This window comes from Nicotiana sylvestris, chromosome 4 (genome assembly GCF_000393655.2).
Source record: "Nicotiana sylvestris chromosome 4, ASM39365v2, whole genome shotgun sequence".
NCBI lineage: Eukaryota > Viridiplantae > Streptophyta > Magnoliopsida > Solanales > Solanaceae > Nicotiana > Nicotiana sylvestris.
The window spans coordinates 74,853,554-74,872,625 of record NC_091060.1 but is presented as its reverse complement, the minus strand read 5'-3'; the positions used below and the strand labels follow the sequence as shown (position 1 = coordinate 74,872,625).

At 35.3% G+C, this 19,072-nt stretch overlaps 1 protein-coding gene across 1 annotated transcript; it reads left to right on the top strand.

Annotated features, from left to right (window-relative positions):
* The first annotated feature begins 9,550 nt into the window (after nt 1-9,550).
* On the top strand, nt 9,551-15,568 carry LOC104229086 (large ribosomal RNA subunit accumulation protein YCED homolog 1, chloroplastic). Its single transcript, XM_009781690.2, has 3 exons — nt 9,551-9,764; nt 9,959-10,588; nt 15,071-15,568. The coding sequence occupies exons 2-3, from the start codon at nt 10,017-10,019 to the stop codon at nt 15,480-15,482; spliced, it is 984 nt and encodes a 327-aa protein (XP_009779992.1). The 5' UTR covers nt 9,551-9,764; nt 9,959-10,016; the 3' UTR covers nt 15,483-15,568.
* Nucleotides 15,569-19,072: the final 3,504 nt, after the last annotated feature.

Below are 19,072 nucleotides of genomic sequence, written 5' to 3'. Positions count from 1 at the left end.
TGTTGTTTTAGCAGGGGAAAAATATTTGTTTAAAAACTTCTGAGTCATCTGGTCCCATGTCGTAATGGATCATTGAGGCAAACTTGGCAACCAAGTCTTGGCATATCCTTTTAAAGAAAAAGGAAATAGCCTTAACTTGATAGCTTCAGGAGGTACTCCATTATAATTAGCAGTTTCTACAAGTTCTAGAAAATCAATTAAATGACTATGTGGGTCTTCACTTGTATCACCAGTGAAGATACAAGATTGTTGAATTGTCTGAATCAGGCCGGTCCTGATTTCAAAGTTGTTGGCTGCCACTGGGGACTTCCTGACACTAGATTCACAGTTGAAGCGATCAGGTCTAGCATAATCCCTAAGGATTCTGTTTGCTGGCCTTGGCGCCACTTCATCAAATTGCTCCTCTACATGGACCGGTGGTGGGATCCCAAGTGGGTTAATGTCCTCTGCTTCCTAGTTTTCCATTTCTTTACAAGATGCTCCTTGGGAAGACGATGTTTGTTCTTTCCTGTGCAATTGAATAAATCTTTCAATTTCAGGATCGTAACTGATCAACTCTTTTGTAGAAGAGCGGGTCATAAACTACTTAAAATTTTTAAGTAAAGAAAGTACAAGAAAAATATAAGTATATAAAAATTACAAAAAATGATAAAAATAGTAGGTGCTAAGCAAAAATAATTATACGATAATTTTATTATCTATAGATAATAATAATATTATACTCAAACTTATAATAAAATAGGCATAAAGTAAAACAAAATGACGCAACAGTGAACCACGACAAGAAACAATACTATAATACTATTATATATGGACAAAAGTAATTAATGATAATACATATAGTTGGAATTGTCATATGAATATTTTTCAGTAGTAAAAAAAACTTCAATGTGAAAGAATTAACAATAGTATAACAGTTATAAATATACACGTTATAAAAATAGTAAATAGTAGTTATAACACTATTATTATGATAAATGAGAGAGTACAAATAGCAATATGTATAATTTACTAAAAAAACAGTTAATGATGGAACTAGTAGGAAAAAATAATACAAAAGAAAAAAAAACTTTTACAATACTATTATGAACAAAAACATTACATTAGGATAATATCACAGTAGTAGTTATAGCACTTAATTAGTGAAACTATTAACTGAAACAAAAATAACAGTAATAAATTCTCAAATTAGTAACAAAATATTTAATCTGAAGTAGATGTATGCCAGTCCCCGGCAACGACGCCAAAAATTTGACGAGGCCAGTGCGTATAGGATTTTCCTACTCGTGCTTTGTCAAATTCTAATATACTTTATGATATCGTCCCACAGATATTGGAACATCTATGCTACAAACTTTTAATACTTCAACTACTATTTGAGAGAATCAATTTGATGAAAAGTGAGTGAGGTTTAAAGCTTGTTAATTACTTAAATAAAAACCAAGAACTTTCGGAAGATTTATAATTTAAAAGAGTTGGGAATTGTTGAATTCACTTGATAACATATTACAATAAAATCTCAATTTTACATATATTTCTCTAAAGGATAATTGCTTATTGCTAATACAATTATATCTTATCTCACCAAGAATTAGTCAACTAATATCACGCCGTGAGGTTATGTAATTAATTGAGTTAAAACTAGTGACGGTTAAACCGAAATATTTTCTGGTCTGAATTGTGCTAAAAGATAGTAAAAACTTTGTGAGAATATTTTTACTAAATCAATACTCTTGCGACTACAATTCCACCGTGAGAATTAAAATTGAGGCAATCAAGATTACCGGCTTTTAATAATAGCTTACTAATAATTACTCTCACTTTACTATTTTATTCAATGGTTATTATATATTAATTTTGCTCTGTGAGAATTACAAAATTAATATGAGAATAACTTAAAGATAAAATATATAGAAGTGATAACAATAATTAGTTAAAAACTATTGTTATAGTACAATATAAAATATAAATAGAAAGTTTCAAACCAAGAATGTATTAAAACTGAGATAATTATAATATATATATATATATATATATATATATATATATATATCAAGCTTCATCAACTATCCCAACAAGAGAAATTACTCCATTATGTAGTAATAAAAACAAATTTAGAACAAAGAACTTATGAAGGAATATTCTTCTTCTAAAAGAAAGACAACTAGTAGCAAATACAAAAGACAAAGAGAGAGACCAAAGATTAATTTTCTCCCGTCAAAACTCTATATCTTCTCTTCAAAATTCACACTCTGTTTATAGAGTTTTCTTGCCTAAGGTTCTCCATAGTTGCAACTATGAAAATTGTCGGTGCAGCTATGACTTTGCCAATTGAGTTTCATTCTGCAGAGGAAGAACCATAGTTTCAACTATAGTTTGCTAGTTGCAACTATGTAATTTGCTTCATGATTTTCAATTGCCATTGTCGCAACTATGGTGCTATATTTGCTTCTTCATTCCTGGTTGACTACTCAATTCTCACTCTTTTTTGCTTCTTTTCTTTAATATTTATACGCTCTTCCTTCTGCGAAATATGTTAGAAAATATGGGAGAACATGGTATATTTATTCATGTTTTATTTAAAATCTTTAATATTTAACATATAAAAATATATGAATAAATTATACCCATCACTGAGATATCTCAAAGGCACGCAGGACCTGGTGCTATATTATCCATCAGGTGACAGTTTTAATCTGATTGGGTATGCTGACGCAGACTATGCAGGTTGTCTTGTGGATAGAAAAAGCACTTCTGGGATGGCTCACTTCTTAGGATCATGTATTATCTCTTGGGGGACAAGGAAACAAAATTTAGTGGCTCTTTCAACAGCTGAAGCTGAATATGTAGCTGCAGCATCCTGCTGTGCTCAGCTTCTGTAGATCAAGCAGCAGTTGGAGGATTTTGGAGTTCTCACTGAGAGTGTGCCTCTCCTATGTGACAACACCGGTGCACTCAATATGGCAAAGAATCCAGTTCAACATAAAAGGACCAAACATATTGATATGAGGCATCATTTTCTGAGAGATAATATAGAAAAAGGGTTGATATGCATGAAATTCTGCAGAACAGAAGATCAAATTGCAGACATTTTCACCAAGGCATTGAGTAGGGAACAGTTTGAAAGAAACATAATAAAGCTGGGACTGTTGAAGCCAAATTAAGAACCTGATTCCTCTTTAGCTGGCTCGTATTCTTAAGAAATAATTAGTTCAAAGTGTTTTTTGGCCCTATCTAACTCACTTCAACACCGTTGCAGGTAGACACACATGATAAACATAGAAGCAATAGATGCAGTACGTGACTGATAAAAGAGGATTAATTCTTTTCAAAAAAGGGCTTGAAGAAAATGTTTTTTCAAGAACCAGGTTCTTGTACTAATGGTTAGTAGTTCTGTGCATCCTTTAATACACATCTTAAAAGGTACAAAATACAATTGCCATATCATCAACTTTTTAGATCCGGTTGTCACGTCCCTTCAATTCAAAACGTTCCATCTCCCTCTGAAATATCACAATTCTCCATGCCCAACCGTCATTTTAGAACCGATGCCTATTCTTCTCCCTTCATAATTATCCTCTCCATTTAAAAACCCCTCTCTTCTATCCTTATTAACCATAGGCCCTATTCTAGATTCACTCAAAAAGGAAAGGATCACCACACCACCTCTACCAATGGCTAAGAAAACATCTGATCTCTCTGCCTCAACTGTAACCACCTCTGACCCATATATGGAACCTCTCGCCTTCACTGAGTCTTTGTCACCCTCTATCACTCCTACTGCTACAATCACACCTTCCCTAGTTTCCCAACCTCTTCCCAACTCAGAAACCCTTGAAATTACTGTTCTGTTCTCTCCGTCGTCTGTTGCCCACACCAGTCAAACCCTAAGTGGAGAACAAGGTCAAAATATTGAGTTCACAAAAGGCTCCGCCATCGTTGCCATCCACTCCATGGTTGTGGAAGCACCGGTTGAAGAAGAAAAGACTGTGTTTGTGGTATCCGCTGATGGGGTATTGCATGAAGTTATTTCCCAGAAACATGAGTCACAAAGCGTGCCGATAGAAGGGGCCATTATGGCTGTTGAAGGGGATGCAGTAGTATACACTACTGGGGCATCACATGGGGAACCTGATCCCTCTCTAGAGGACCTAGGCCAGGACTCTCATCCCTAGGACAGTGCTGTTCCTGCATTCGATACTGTGCCCTTGGGAATTCAAGCACCAGAAATGCAATCTAGTGATGAAGAAGACCTGGACAACGTGGCCCTTGATGCATTCATAAGTAAGCGAAGGGTTGTCTCCACCCCTGAGTCTGAAATTAAGCGGCCTACTACCTGGCCTACAACTCTGCACTCCAAAAGAGCAAGAAAAGTAGTAACAAGAAAAGAAGAAAGTTGGTGAAGGATGGTGTACCTGTAAGTGATGAAGCTATTCCTGTAGTGGAGGTAGAAGAAGGAACTCCTGAGGAACCAGGTTCCCTTGTAAGGCGGTCCTCGAAAAAGGCTGAGTCTGTTTCTATGGAGAAAGGGTCTACTTCTAAGTCCAAGTTGAAGGAGGCAGTGAGTGATGAGGATATTCTTGTCAAGTCCAAGGGGAAAGGCAAAGTCAGTGGAGAAAAGCATAGGAAATGTATGTCTGAAATAGTTGAAGAACCTAGTTCTGGAAAGAAAGCAAGAAGTGAGGTCTACCTTGGCTCTGAGCGCCTAAGGCATCAAAAAGTTCTACTAGGTCGTACGTTTGACCCAATAATCTCGGAGATGGCCGGAATGCGCCAAATTCTGGAAATGGTGGAGTTTCAACAATGGATGTATCTATTCTACATTGATGCCCCTAAAGTGTATGAGGAGGAGGTACAGAGTTTCTTCGCCAGTCTTTTTCCAATCGATACTGACCATGTTTGTGCGTTGGTCAATAGGGTGGACATTGTCTTTGACGTGAAATTGCTTGGAGAAATTTTGCAAGTTCCTATAGTTGGGGTGTCGAGTGTACGAGATGTCTGTCAGTACAACTTCAAAAATGCAGTGGTAAAAGATAATTCTAATCAGAAAGGGGACAAGATCCATAAGAAAGCACTACTTCCTGTCTACCAACTGCCGTTTGAGCTGGTTAACAAAGTCCTGTTGCCTCGAGCAGAAAGAAGGTCTGTAACTTCAAAATCTGATCTATACCTAATGGAGCAACTAGACGGTTTCAACCCTGTGAGTCTGCCTGCCATAATGATTGAACATATGCAGAAGGTGGCCAATTTCAAGGATGGTAATCACGGGCTTCCTTATGGATTCTAGCTCACTCAGGTGTTCAAATTCTTTGAGGTTCCACTGGGAACAAGTAAAATGGGGACCCATAAATAGACATTCTCTCAGACAACCTTGGAAGAGTGCGAGTGTATTGAGAAGTATGGGGGTGTAGGAAGTACTTCAACTCTGTATCAGCTCATCAATGTCCAGAATAGTGCAGCTGAGGAAATACGTCGATTGAAGGCCAAGAATACTATCTTGGAAGGTCAGCAAGCCCGAGCGGTTCCCATGTCAAATGATGAGGTGATTCATTTGACCCAAGAAAATGCTGATCTCAGGGCGCAAGTCGAGAACCTGAAGGCTGAACTGCTCAACGAGCAAAAGTCGGAAAACGCCCGAATAGACCTTGTTCTCCAAATACTTGCTACAACTTCCAAGCCTTTTCCTCCTAGTGCCCCCTAAGAACCCCTTTAGTGACCAGTTTTCTGGATATGTTTCTTCTTCTTTGTCTCTTTGTTGATGGTTGGTGGATGTTTGTTTTGCTTTTTTATGGTTGGGATGTACTAATACTGCTCCTGTGAACAAGTCCAATGTAGCCTCTTCCTTTTTTCAAAGGACGAGGCATATTAAAAATTACTAATATGAATTCTTTTTCTTATGTCTCGTACTGTCTCTCTGTGTTCTATTCTTTCTCATGATTGTGTGCATATATGTGGCATGAGTTAGCTTAGCTGGACTTCTTTGTGCTGTTGTTCTTTTTAATGATGCTAAAAGGGGGAAATTACACATTGGGGAACTGGTTCTTATATAGGACTCAGGGGGAACACATTAGGGAACTAGTTCTTATGCTTTATTATTGTTTAAGACAAGGCATAGTCTCAAGAGGAACTCTTTGAAATTGGTTGTTTGGTTTCTACTGCCCCAATTCCGATTTATAATTGTTGAAGTTTGTCATCATCAAAAAGGAGGAAATTTATAGATCTTAAATGCTCTTGCCTAATGTTTTGATGATCTAACAAACTTATGGTTAAGAACCAGATAGGGAACCTAACCTACTTGAATTACTGCATGCGTTAACAGATTTCAGTTAAAGATGAATTGTTGCAGCTTCAGGAACTAGGAACCAAAGGACTTGATGCTTTTGTGGTTTCCTCATAGCAGTACAAAGTCATTTGGACACAGTTGGAAATGAAGTGACCAACGACACTATTTCTGCCACACTGCACCACACTGTCAGTCCACTCACTCTCTAATCAAACAAAGTAATCACATCATTTCAAGTCATGTGATCAAGATGTACCAAATGTGCTTTATACAAAAACATCACTGGAAGGTTTCTGTTTCTCATTCAAGCCTCTTGCAAAAACAGAAAAATCATCCTCTCAAGCTTGAAGAACAAGGTTGAACGCCACTACGGACCAGTTCCTAAAAGATTGATGCTTGCTGTCCTAGTTGAGTTGTAACCTTGTTATTGTACTTACCATATCTCCTAAATCGCTTATCTAGAAGCATACTGATTAAGAATCCTCATGTAAATCCGTAAACTCGTTGAGTTTATGTTGTGACTAGATTTAGTCATAAGGAAAAGTCTTTGTAATTGTAGAATTACAAACTGGCTTGTGGTGATAGCATCACAAGTTAGAAAAAACCTTTGTAGCTAGGATAGTCACAAAGTGACTTGTGGTAAAGGTACCACAAGTTAGTTGAGTAAATTCTTTGCAATAGGAAGTATTGTAAAGTGTGGTGTAATAGGTAAGATTACAAGTTAGTGAAGTTAAAAGCCTACAAGGTAGGTCGTGATTTTTTGATTCCCTTGTGTGGGATTTTTCCACGTAAAAATCCTCTGCCTCATTTACTTACTTCTTTACCTAGTGCTTTCAGCAGAATTTTGTAGAGGACCAGGTGCTCTACGATTTGGTGGATCCATACAATCTAATATATATACTGCGCACATGTTGTAGTATAGGTGACCCGTTTTAGCCTCGTTACCACTTCGTCGAGGTTAAGCTCGATACTTACCAGTACATGAGGTCGGTTGTACTAATACTACACTCGGCACTTCTGTGCAGATTTTGGAGTTGGTCCCAGCGGCGGTTATTAGAGTGCTTGGATTGATCAACTTAGTGGAGACTTGGGGTACGACTGCTCGGCATCCGCAACTCCTGAAGTCCCCTTCTTTATTTATATTTAGCTGTGTATTTTCATTCAGACAGCTTTGTATTTATTTCAGATCCTTGTATGTATTACTCTAGTAGCTTGTGCACTTGTAACACTAGGTTCAGGGATTTTGTAGTAGGTGTTTGACAGTTTTAGCTTCCACATTCATATTTCAGTTATTTCAGTATTTCTCGTTATTCAATTCAACTGTTAAAAATAGATAATATATTCTAACGTTGGCTTGCCTAGCTAGTAAAATATTAGGTGCAATCACGGTCCCGACGGTGAGAATTCCGGGTAGTGACAAATTTCTATTTCTATTTATGTATATTCAAACAGATGACGTATTTCTTATTACCAACGTTGTAAATTCCAAGTCTTAGCTGTTAATGACTTGTACGGCTAGGTATTCTAAATTTTTTTAGTTAATAGTTGTGAAACAAAGAAGGAAAAAAATATTTTCATCTTCTCTAGGTATTCTAAAACATTGCTCTTTTTATTTCCTATAATGTATTTGCTTCATAGATGTTCGAAGTTACCAAAGAGGTTCTTGTTCTTCCAAAGAAAATAAGGTGGATTTTCACCATTGATAACCTCCCTGAAGAATGTTATTTTAGATAAAAAGAGATTTTTTCCATTGTAATAGTTTGGTGGAGAGAATAGAAAAGTGATTCGAAGGAATTGAAAGGCTATAGTAATACAACTTTATCAACTATATCAATACAACTTAATTATTATTTACTCTGTTCATTATAGTTATCTTCCAACAACTGTCTTTTCTATTAGCTGATTGACTGTTGTATAAATTTATTGATCATTTATTAGAAAATAAATTTATTTTTTTGGTGCAAAAATATTATAGAAGTAGGATTTAAAAGAAGGGTAAAATAGTTGTTTAATTTTTCTATGAGTATTTTAGTAATCTAACTTTAATTTTAGAGGAAAAATTATAAGCACTATTAATATGGATCCTATTTAGCTCAATATATAAAGGAATATGGTAGAGATGAGTAATGGATCCCCAAATACTCACAATTAATGATGAATCCACATTGCAATTACAACTTAGACTCCAACTGCTAGAGCGTGATATTCTTGAAATATAACCGTGTGTATAAATGCTAGAATTCTTCAGAATTTTAGAAATTCTTGTAATGATATGAAAATAGAGATGATAAAACAAATGAATTTCAGTTTGTAACATAAACAGGTTGCAACAAAAAAGCAAAATAATTGCTGGTGCATTCTGAAAATTCACACACGTTCAAAATCATCATGACTACATGTGAAAAAAATCCTTTAAAACCTTATACAAAGAAATAATAGCATAAGGCTTCAACAATAAAATAGACCATGAGAGCAATTCAAAATTAAAATGACAATGCAACAATTACAAAAAGGAAAAAAACGACAGTGATCAATTTGAATGCAAGCTGCCAAACTTAAGCCTGCAAGTTGTTAATTTAAAGGAAAGATAAAAATAAAAAGTTTTATACCCTACAAATCTGTTATACTGGAGATGCCTATATAAACGTAGATTGATCTTTAATTATAGTTGAGGAGAACTCTATGGCCACTTATTGTCTCTGTGTACATGTTCAACCACCGACGACAGAACTTTTCAAGTTACCAAGGTATTTATCTCTAAAAAAATATATTTATAGGCCAAGAATCACATCTAAAGTAATCTAAGAAATTAAACAATAAAGCTTTAGGACATGAGAAGTTAAATAATCAGTAACATATACGCTTTACATACACCCCCTTCAAAATAATACTAATTGAACAACTATTAATGCAATTAATTAGTCTCTTTATTTTTTTTGTCACGTAGTCACATTCAGATTACATAACTAAATTATTAATTATATTTTGGTAGGTAGATCTACAAATTAAGTGATTTAAAGAATAAATAATGATAGTTAAGGAGAAAGACTTTAGGTAATTTGGTGAATTAGCTTTTGATAGATATTTTGGTAAAATAATTTTACCTAAAAGTCTAATATAGTACCAGGATATATCTCGGTTCAACCCAAAAAAAAGAAAGTATATTTGGGACATAATTGTTCTATATCTTATAGTTGAGGGCATTTTTGTGGCCCGTTTCCCTAAGTGGGGGATTAAATATGTATTAAGCCACAACTGCCACCCAGCGTCCAACTTTTCGTTCCATTTTTCATACATAGGCAGACACAGCTGAATCTCAAAAGGTTCCCAACTTCATTTGGATAAGGAATGTGAAGCCGCAGCAAGCTCTCTATTCCCTCTGCCACAAACAAATCAATCGCTTTCCTCGCCAATTCCTGCTCAGAAACTCGCTTTCCTTGCCTTAAATCCTGCTCCGAAGCTCTCCCTTTGAAACAATTTTGTAAGATTTTCTGTTTTTTCCCCCTCCCTTTTCCTTTTGTATTTGCTTCAAATTTCCTAATCTTTTTCTACTTCCTTGTCAAATAGCAACTGAGTTTTAAGTTTCTCAATCTTACAGTTTTCAGCTCAATAAATAGGTAGTTAATTGTTTTGCCGCTTTCATGTAATTGTTCTATATTTTTTGTTCTCTTGCAGATGATTTTGCCTAGTTAGCTTGTATCTCTGAAGAACTCTCTATTCTACTTTGTTGGAAATGCCTCTTGTATGTTCGTCATCCTCCACAGTTTCCCCTTCATGTGGTATTCCATATAAACTACAAAATGTATACCACATAAAGAAGCTCAATTTGAACCCAAATGTCCATTTGGGTTACTGCAACATCTCGTACGGTCATATTGCTGCTAGTGGACTAGGGAATGTTAGATTTAGGAAGTACTCGCTTACTAGCTCAAAGTTTGTAATTAGAAACCAGAAAAGTAATTTTCTTTTAGAGGAAACCTATCCCGATTTTGATTGGGTGGATGAGGAGCAAGGTGACATACAAGAAGATGAGGGGTCTCCATGGGAAGGGGCGGTTGTGTATAAAAGAAATTCTTCAGTAACACATTTGGAATATTGCACCACTTTAGAAAGGCTGGGTTTGGGCAAGCTCTCCACAAAGGTTTCGAGGTCTCGGGCTTCGGTAATGGGACTGCGGGTGACCAAAGATGTCAAAGATTATCCTGATGGAACTCCCGTATTGATTTCCCTTGATGTGACAAGAAAGAAGCAAAAGTTGAGGCTTGATGGAATCATCAGGACAGTCCTCTCACTTGGTTGCAACAGGTACTGTATTTGTTTATGCTTCTGTAGTTTTACAGTTATTTTTTCAGGTAGTAAACTTTCATATTCTCTTTCATGTTGCTTCAGTTATTTGTCACGATCAACGCCAAACAAATGTCCAGAAGGACACCTAGATCAATCAGAAGTTCAATGCGTTTGATGTAATTTTTGAGTTTATTCTATACCTGACAGGGGCGTAGCTAATTTCAGGCAAGGGGGTTCAATGCAATCCCTTTTTCTAGAAAAATACTTTACAAATAGGGCAAAACAAACTGTTTTGGTTGTATATAAACTGTTAGTCCCCTTGACATAAGCAAAGTTTCTGGTGCAGTGGCAAAAGGGGGTTCAAAAATTGTTTTAGGTCATAGGTTCAAATCTAGCTGCAACGTTCTAGTGTTTTTTCAATCCCTTATATGAAGTTCTGGCTCCGCCCTTATATGAATATTAGTATGAGAGTAAATATTGGACTTCTAAGATCCAACATATTAATGTTTAAGAAGTGCAAATGTTGAGCTTGGTGGCAATTGACTTGAGCCTTGGGGTTTGCTCCCTTTCAAGGTCTCAAGTTCGAAACCCACTGGGTGCAAACAATTTCTGAGGGCCATCGGACTGGGTAAAACCTGAATTAACCGTGGTGCACTTGCGGGAAACTCCTTGCCGAGGGCCTGTGCACCCTCGGGAATAGTCGGGGCTCGAAGAGACTCGGACACCCGGTGCAAATCAAAAAAAAAAAATGTTGAGATAGATGCATGGCCATGTCCCCAATGAGATGGCTGAGTGGTTGAAGCTTAGTAATAACATGGAGATCCTAGGTTCGAGTTCCCATGACAACACTGAGTGGAAGCCTATCTACTCTAGCCTTGGTGGCCAGGCTTATCCAACACCTATGTTCATTTATTCAAGTTGCTTGTTGATTAGTCGAGGTGTGCACAAATTGGTCTAGGCATCACTTGCATAAAACGACGATGGATGTGCGATTATACGAGAATAATTCATCCGATGAATGTCACATTTGACAGAGGGAGCAAGTAGTACTCATAAGGATAAATTTTTCCGACGATTTATTAATTATTGGAGAAGAAACGCCACATTCTACATATATACAAAAAGTAGAGAATCTACCAAAAAAACATGATTCTCTGCAAAGAGTATCTCATCATCATTAGTGATTGGAAGGTCATAAAGTTTATGAGAAATAGAATAGTTCCATGAACATTTACAAAAGTTCCATACATAGAGGATAAACCTAGATGGTTTTACCACCATGTACTACGCATACCTCCATATGCACTAGTCTGTGGATGCAATATTTTGATCATTGAAATTGCTAAAATGGAAAGACGAACCTAAGTTCAGATCAATAAGTTGTCTCAAAAGATAGTAAAATTTCTTAGAATCATTACTTAGATCATAATAGGACATTATCGAAACAAAGAATCTATGTAGGCAATACCAACTAGTTGCAATTTGGCTCAGTTGTTATTAGTTTATATAAGGTCAAATGTTTCCGATACTATGTGAGACTTATATGTCAGCATACAATGAGATTTAAAGCACCTCTAGCTCAAGGTACCTTACTTTGTGTTAAAATGCTCAAATCATTTAGTAGTGGAATGAGATGGGGCTAAATAGAACGGAATAAATATGGAGGATAGATGATTCATATAGCCAGCAAATTTTGTTGGGGTGTAGATTGGTTGATTACTCAATAACGACACAATTGCTCTTTGGTTTACAATTCTGGTTCGCACGAAGAGAATAAATTGAAGTTTATTTTTGTATTCCTCTTCCAAAGTTTCCTAAAATTATTATCGATATGATGAATATGATTTAGAAAAATCCAAAGGAGGTAAATATATATCTCCTGTCTGCTTCCTCTTTGATGCTCGTGCTGAAATTTTCAAGGTTGCAAGAATAAACTTCTCCTCAATTTGATCACTGTATTTTAGTAGTATCCAAGCTTTGTACTTCATCTTGTATGGTGGAACTTCCTCTTGATTATCAAAACTTGATGCCTTTTCTCCTGCTGAAAATTTTACTGGGAATGGTCCACTTTGCGGACCTTAACAATATATATCAGTCCTAATGGTGCTGTGGTCTTTCTCTATGTTTGAGAGAGCTGTCACAGAGAGAAACATAGCTAAAGCAATTTCTGGATTTTGTTAGCTCTTTAATCTAGACGGTAGCTACTAAGCCCTTTTTGTGATCTTAAAAGCTACATCGTTGTATTCTTTTCCATCTTCTTGATGCCTCTTTAATGAAATCACTTGCTTCATTCAAAAAGAAAGAAAAAAGAAAAAAAACATAGCTATAGTAGGTGGAATTCTCACATGAATTAGAAATTACTAAGTTGGGTTCTTGCAATATTGAGCCTGTAGCTGCCCCATATTTCTTATTGAAACTCGAATAAACAGAAAGCTTTGTAGATTTTAAGTGATTCTATGTTCTTTTGTTTTACTTAATGAATTTTTTTGTCCCCCCTATGATTTACTTTGAGATATCTTTCAAGCATTTGCTGGTCTATGCTCATTCCCAATGCTAACAGAAATTTGAACATTGCCTTTCCAATCATTGTGTGATTGACAATCTGGAGATGATAAATACATGATAGAATTTTGGCTTCCCTGTAAATGGGCCTATGAATTTTTAATGTTTCCTTGAAATTAATTTTAGGCAGTTGTATTGTCCCGTTAAGGATAGATGGAATAGTTTCTTTCTATAGGATAACGGAGGGGCCCAATTATCTCACGTGTTTCAGGTGAAAACACTTATAGGAACTAGGTGACGGAAGCAGTGTACCATGCTATAGTTTTTCACAAGTCCATGTCATAAATCATTAGAGGAGCAACTTCAGTTTGTTTCTTTAAACGAGCGTACATTTCATTTCACTAAACTTCATGCCCTTCTCTGAAATTCAAGTACCCAGATATGGTATTTCCTATCTGCACCTGGAACTCTTACAACTCCTTTTCTTTTTGGTGTATTCCATGCCACAGTAAAATCAACATCCTAACAAATTTTATGTGCTTCTAAAGTTGTTGATGCAAGTATCTTCTTATATATTTTGCTAATAAACCATTTCTGTAGTTATAAATGTTCCAGTTCTGAGAAGGACTGATAACAAGTTGAATAGTGCAAAATTGCTTTCTGAAATAAAATGGTTGTAACTTACATAGAGTGGGAGGTCTCATACTTCTCAACTTAGTTTCTTAAGCTTTGCTGGACTATCCGAAGTTTGCAGTTAAAGTCAAGTTACAATAGAGAGTTGGGACCAGAAATAAGCTTGGAGCAGTAGGAGGCGAAATATTTTTAGGAGGCGAAATATTTTCTAAGTTTACTGGACGGTCATAATTTTAATAGGTGAACTTCCGGCAATAATAGGCAAAAATAGTAAATCATAATAATAATCTGAGGATGTTAAGGTGGTCATGAGTTCCAATCTTGGTGATCAGTGGATCAATTTTTCCTTCTTTAGATAGAGGATGAAACACAGGCTTAACGATTTTCATCGACATGATTGTAACAAAAAGCAAAAAGGTGAGTTCTGTAACTTTAGTAGCTTTGATGACAATTCATGTGATTTTTTCCTTTTTCTTGAGTTAAAGTGAATGCCTGGAAATCAATATATATTCATGATTTTTGGTTCCTTTTTCCTAAGTTTATTTAACACTTCTTCTGCCAATCATAAGGACACATGAATGGTTTGATGAATGACTTTCAAAGTATAGGATTTCTAAGAATACTGGCCATGGTGGAAGCCAAAAAGGTCCGAACTGCATCAAGTTGGAAGAAATGCCTCATGAGATTCTCTGATGACGATCAGCCTTGAAGCCCCCATGGCTTTGGTTTGTGGTAAGAGAGCAATGTGTGATATGCAGGTTCGGCGCACATCTGGTTCAAACCCTGCCATAGGCATGCTAGGTATTTAAGTGGAGACGGGTTGAAGGACGGACCCGCCACTGGCTCTCAGGAATTTCTCGGTCATCCAAAAAAATGAATAAAAAAAGAGTCTCTGATGATGACTAGGCTGGAAATTATGAAATAACTTGTGTTACCTAGAGATTGTAAAAGAAGTTAGTACCTAGCTTTACATCTGCATAAGGTGGTCAAGTGGTGACTACTGACTAGATTGGACGAAACAGACCCATTTAATCCAGAACTAAAAGATTGCGCAAGAGGGGACAAAGAGGATATAAGATTTTCTTCATAGGACATTTACTTGTCCTGTAACTCAATGGAATGTGCACTTTAAAACAGGTCTTCCCTATTATCGTTGAAAGTGATTGGGTACCGTTTAGATTATCTTCGTGCCTTATAAAATGGTTCAGAAAATAAAAATTCTTGTCTTGCACGTATACATAACCTGAAAACTTTACCTTCTAATTCTAATGCTCAGTATTTCTTTGTTGTCAAATTCCGCTTTCCTTTCACTTCAAAGCAGAAATATTGGTCTTTTTGCTCACGGTGAATATTGTATTTGTGAAGGTGCGGTGAACCAGCTGCAGAAAGTATCTTTTCAAACTTTTCACTCCTACTCAGTGAAGAACCTATTAAGGAGCCAGAGACATTGGATATGGGCATAATGTTTGGGGAGGACAAATTCAAAAGTTTTGGACACGACCAAGAGGAAATGGAGGACGATGATGCTTGGATCGATTTAGAAGACCAGCTGTATTTTCCTCCTCAAGAAAAAGTTATCGACATTTCAAAACAAATTAGAGATCTGGTGCACATAGAAATCACCATTAATGCTGTCTGTGATTCCAAGTGCAAAGGTATATGCCTAAAATGTGGTTCTAATCTTAACATCAGTAGCTGTAGTTGTCATATGGGAAAGGTAGAGGAGAAAGGTTATGGTCCTCTTGGAGGTCTGAAGAAGCAAATGCAACAAACATGATCTTTAATCATTCCGACATTTTTTGTGTGTAATATAGTGGCTTTTTGGTATTTTATAAGCGAAAACGCAAGGCCTTTCCTTGTTTACTTCTTGTTGACGCTTTTTTTTTTGGGCCAACAAAATTCATCAATCCGATAGAACTTCTGGAAGAGTTGAGAGAACCATAATACGAAAAGATTAGAAATTGCGTGGATGTTGAATGTGTGTTATACTTCTCCCCCGTTTTCTATACTGGTTCTCATGTGATCTTGTTCACCATGACTGTCATGACACTGCTTTGCTCTCTGTGAGGGTGAGATGACATTGTTCCACTGGAGATCAAATTGGGCACTGTGAGGGAGTACATCTTACCATGTTTTTCTCAAGATCTAAATAATCTATATCTATATAAAAGAAGGCCAATAGTAGATGAGGTGGCATTTCTCTTAAACCATTATTTGTATTTTTTTTTGTCATTTTTTTACTCTTTTAACTTTTTAAAAATGATGGGGAAAAAAGGATGTTCCCTAAAAGATAATTCAAATCACTTCTTTTGGTTACAAACAAAAACCGTCGCTTCTTGTAGCGTTTTCGCATCATCAGTTACACACATTTAATATCAGTTATAACTTCATGTGAAAATCCCCCCAAAAACACGATTCTTCATTAAACATTACAAGTTCATACCAGTTAAAAATCTTTTCACCTTCCCAGATTAACTTCTTTTATTCCAATTCTCAAAAATCACATCTGCTTGTGACTATTTCTAATGGAAGCTCAATAGTTTATCAGTTTCTTTTTAGGCTAGCCCGTAGTTACAATTTGAACTTTAACAATCTTTATGGAAGAAATTATGTTTTCCTTTACTGTTATTTAATTTGTTTTTCTCTGGTTCCAGGATTACTCATATCTTCAGATTACATATACCACTACCAGTACCATTAATGTGGACTGTGAATCATCTCATTGTTTGTAATGTCATTTAGTAATGCTTCAGACGTATATTAACACTAACAATTGCCTTTTTTTCTTCTTCTTCAATATCTGAACATTCAAAAGAAATAGTATATTTTATGGGATTTGCTCAATTTTAAATAATTTAATGATTTTGATGATGAAAAGAATGAGTAGAACGGTGGCTGGCTATATACGGAATGTGACAAGAAAGCTGATGAAAAAAAAAATTAAGGCAAATATACGATACATGGAATTGATTTGGTGAATTTGGGGAGATGAATTCGATTTTGCCTTTTTTTTTTTTTTCTTATTTCATTATTCTTTATTTTAAATATTTTAAATTAGTGTACGTACCCGCGCGATGCGCGGATCGATTCAAAGAAAAAAAGAGCAAAGAGAGATAATAAAAACATATGCATATTGCAAATTAATTTTAGCAATTGCGACCAAAATAATTAAAATAAAAGACAAATATTTATTATTACCAAGGGCCACCAACCGATCCCAAGCGGCTCTTTAAAAGAAGGCCTGAGCATGAAATATTTGATTTTCTTTTTGATTGGTAAAATATTTATTCCTCATTATGAGTTATAAGTAATAATAATAATAATAATAATAATAATAATAATAATAATAATAATAATAATAATGATAAAAAAAATTAATTTCTTGGTAACGCGAAAAATCAACTAACTTATTTAGCTTTGCTAATTTATCCAACGACTTGCCACTAACTTTTAATAAGCTACCTGGCAAAAAAAAAAAAACAGAGACCAAAAAAATACTCCTACTAATCCATAAGGAGTTAAAGTATGCTTCTACATTAGTTGATCAATAAATCAACCAACTTACTTGAATTGCCATCAATAGAGTTTTCAAGAACCTCAATTATCAGGAGGTTAAATTGGATAAAAACTACTTAATTATAGTCTGTTGTATTGAAAGATATAGTATGTTCTGAATCTTATAACCAAAAAAGCTGCTAGTGGCATATGGAGGCTATTCAATATCAAAGAATAGATGTAATTTACCGGAGAAGATGAATCTCTAGTTAATTATCCAAATTGACAATTGTCTTTCCGATCATTTCTTCATCAAGGATATCGACTAACGATGAAAGAATAGTACTTGTTTGGAAGAAATACTTTGCAATTTGTAGAAAGCAAAAAACGTGATTAAAGGACAAATACTATAAGACTACATTTGCAATCTAGTCTAGAATATAAGATTTACATCACCCTCGTCTATTTGAAATACTAAAAACATGAAGCAAATGAATTGCTTTAATAGAAGTCAGCAATTACTGCTACAACCACAATATCTTAAATAAGGAATGTATAGTTACAACCTACATGATCAAATGTATATCATAATAAGCAATTCCTCTTGCAGGAGAAAAAAGAAAATCAAAAGAAAAAAGTAAACATAAGCTTTTACCAGGAAGTTAAATTCTTAAATGTTATTGATCGAATACTCTGTTTCAACTATCATTCACTATTAATTATTGAACACTTATGTTAGAAGTTAGAACAATGATAAATTAAGAGGCGTAAAACAATAGAAGATTTTAAGTCAAACAACTCCTATAAGTATTTAATGTTTGAAGAATAATGATATTTCCATGTAGCTTCAAACCTTTGAACTTCGCGCCTTTCTTACGGCTAGACGTTTCTTAATAGTAGCAGTACAATCTTAATCCCTGTATAGATTTCATTTCTATTATCAGTCCTTAAGTTGCAAGATGAAAAGCTAAGCTAAGGAAAACCATTATCAAAGAGGAGTTAAAACACAACAAATTTGCTTCAAAAAGTTAATTAGGAGAAGTATGTCTAATGAATGCTATAATATTTTTGTACTGCTTCTACTGATTAAAAAAAAAAAAAGGGCAACCCTCTTTTGTACTGTTTTACTTAGTAATAGTAATGATGCAAGCCAAAAAAGAAAAGAGATTCACAAAGAACACCTAAAAGTAACATAATTTTAGAATAAAAAGTAATACTTTTAGTACCTATACAAATCAAGAATTGGACTATACATAAGTATTTCCGAAGTAGCTACAATAAAATATCATGCTGGCTTGTAGTAAAGTGACTTTGCAAACTAAGATATTCTTGTATATGTTTGTAAGAAGATAAAGAGAAGGAGAAAGAATGATGCAACTTTGCCTTTAAAAGGTTAGTTAGGAGAATTTTGTCTAATGACTACTATATATAAAATTTTTGTACTTCTGCATATCACAAGAAAAAAGAAAGAAAATAAAGAGGAAAAAAGCAACTCTCTTTTGTACTGTTTCACACATCTGGAGAAAATAACAACAGGTTTCTCAATTAAGCATAATGATTGTCACACCTCCTTTTTGCGCGCCCGCCCCGAAGGGTTAGAAATGCGCGGGTGGAGTTTTTCCAATTTAAGTGACAATATTCGATATGGGATTATTTATTCAATTCAGAGTCGCCACTTGGGAAGGTTTGGCTTTTGGTGTCCCAAGTCACCGGTTTATCTTGAATCCCGAATCGAGGAAATTTTCGACTTTTCCAAATGAAGTCTGCGAACCAGAAATTCTAAGTAAGGAATTTTGTTGACCCGAGGGAAGGTGTTAGGCACCCTCGAATCCCGTGGTTCTAGCACGGTCGCTTAAATTGTTATAATGGCTA

Excerpts from the sequence above, each read along its gene's own strand:
- LOC104229086 (XM_009781690.2), top strand. The coding sequence starts at position 10,017 with ATGCCTCTTGTATGTTCGTCATCCTCCACAGTTTCCCCTTCATGTGGT. Across the intron at positions 10,589-15,070 it reads CTCTCACTTGGTTGCAACAG|GTGCGGTGAACCAGCTGCAG; the intron begins GTACTGTATTTG and ends GTATTTGTGAAG.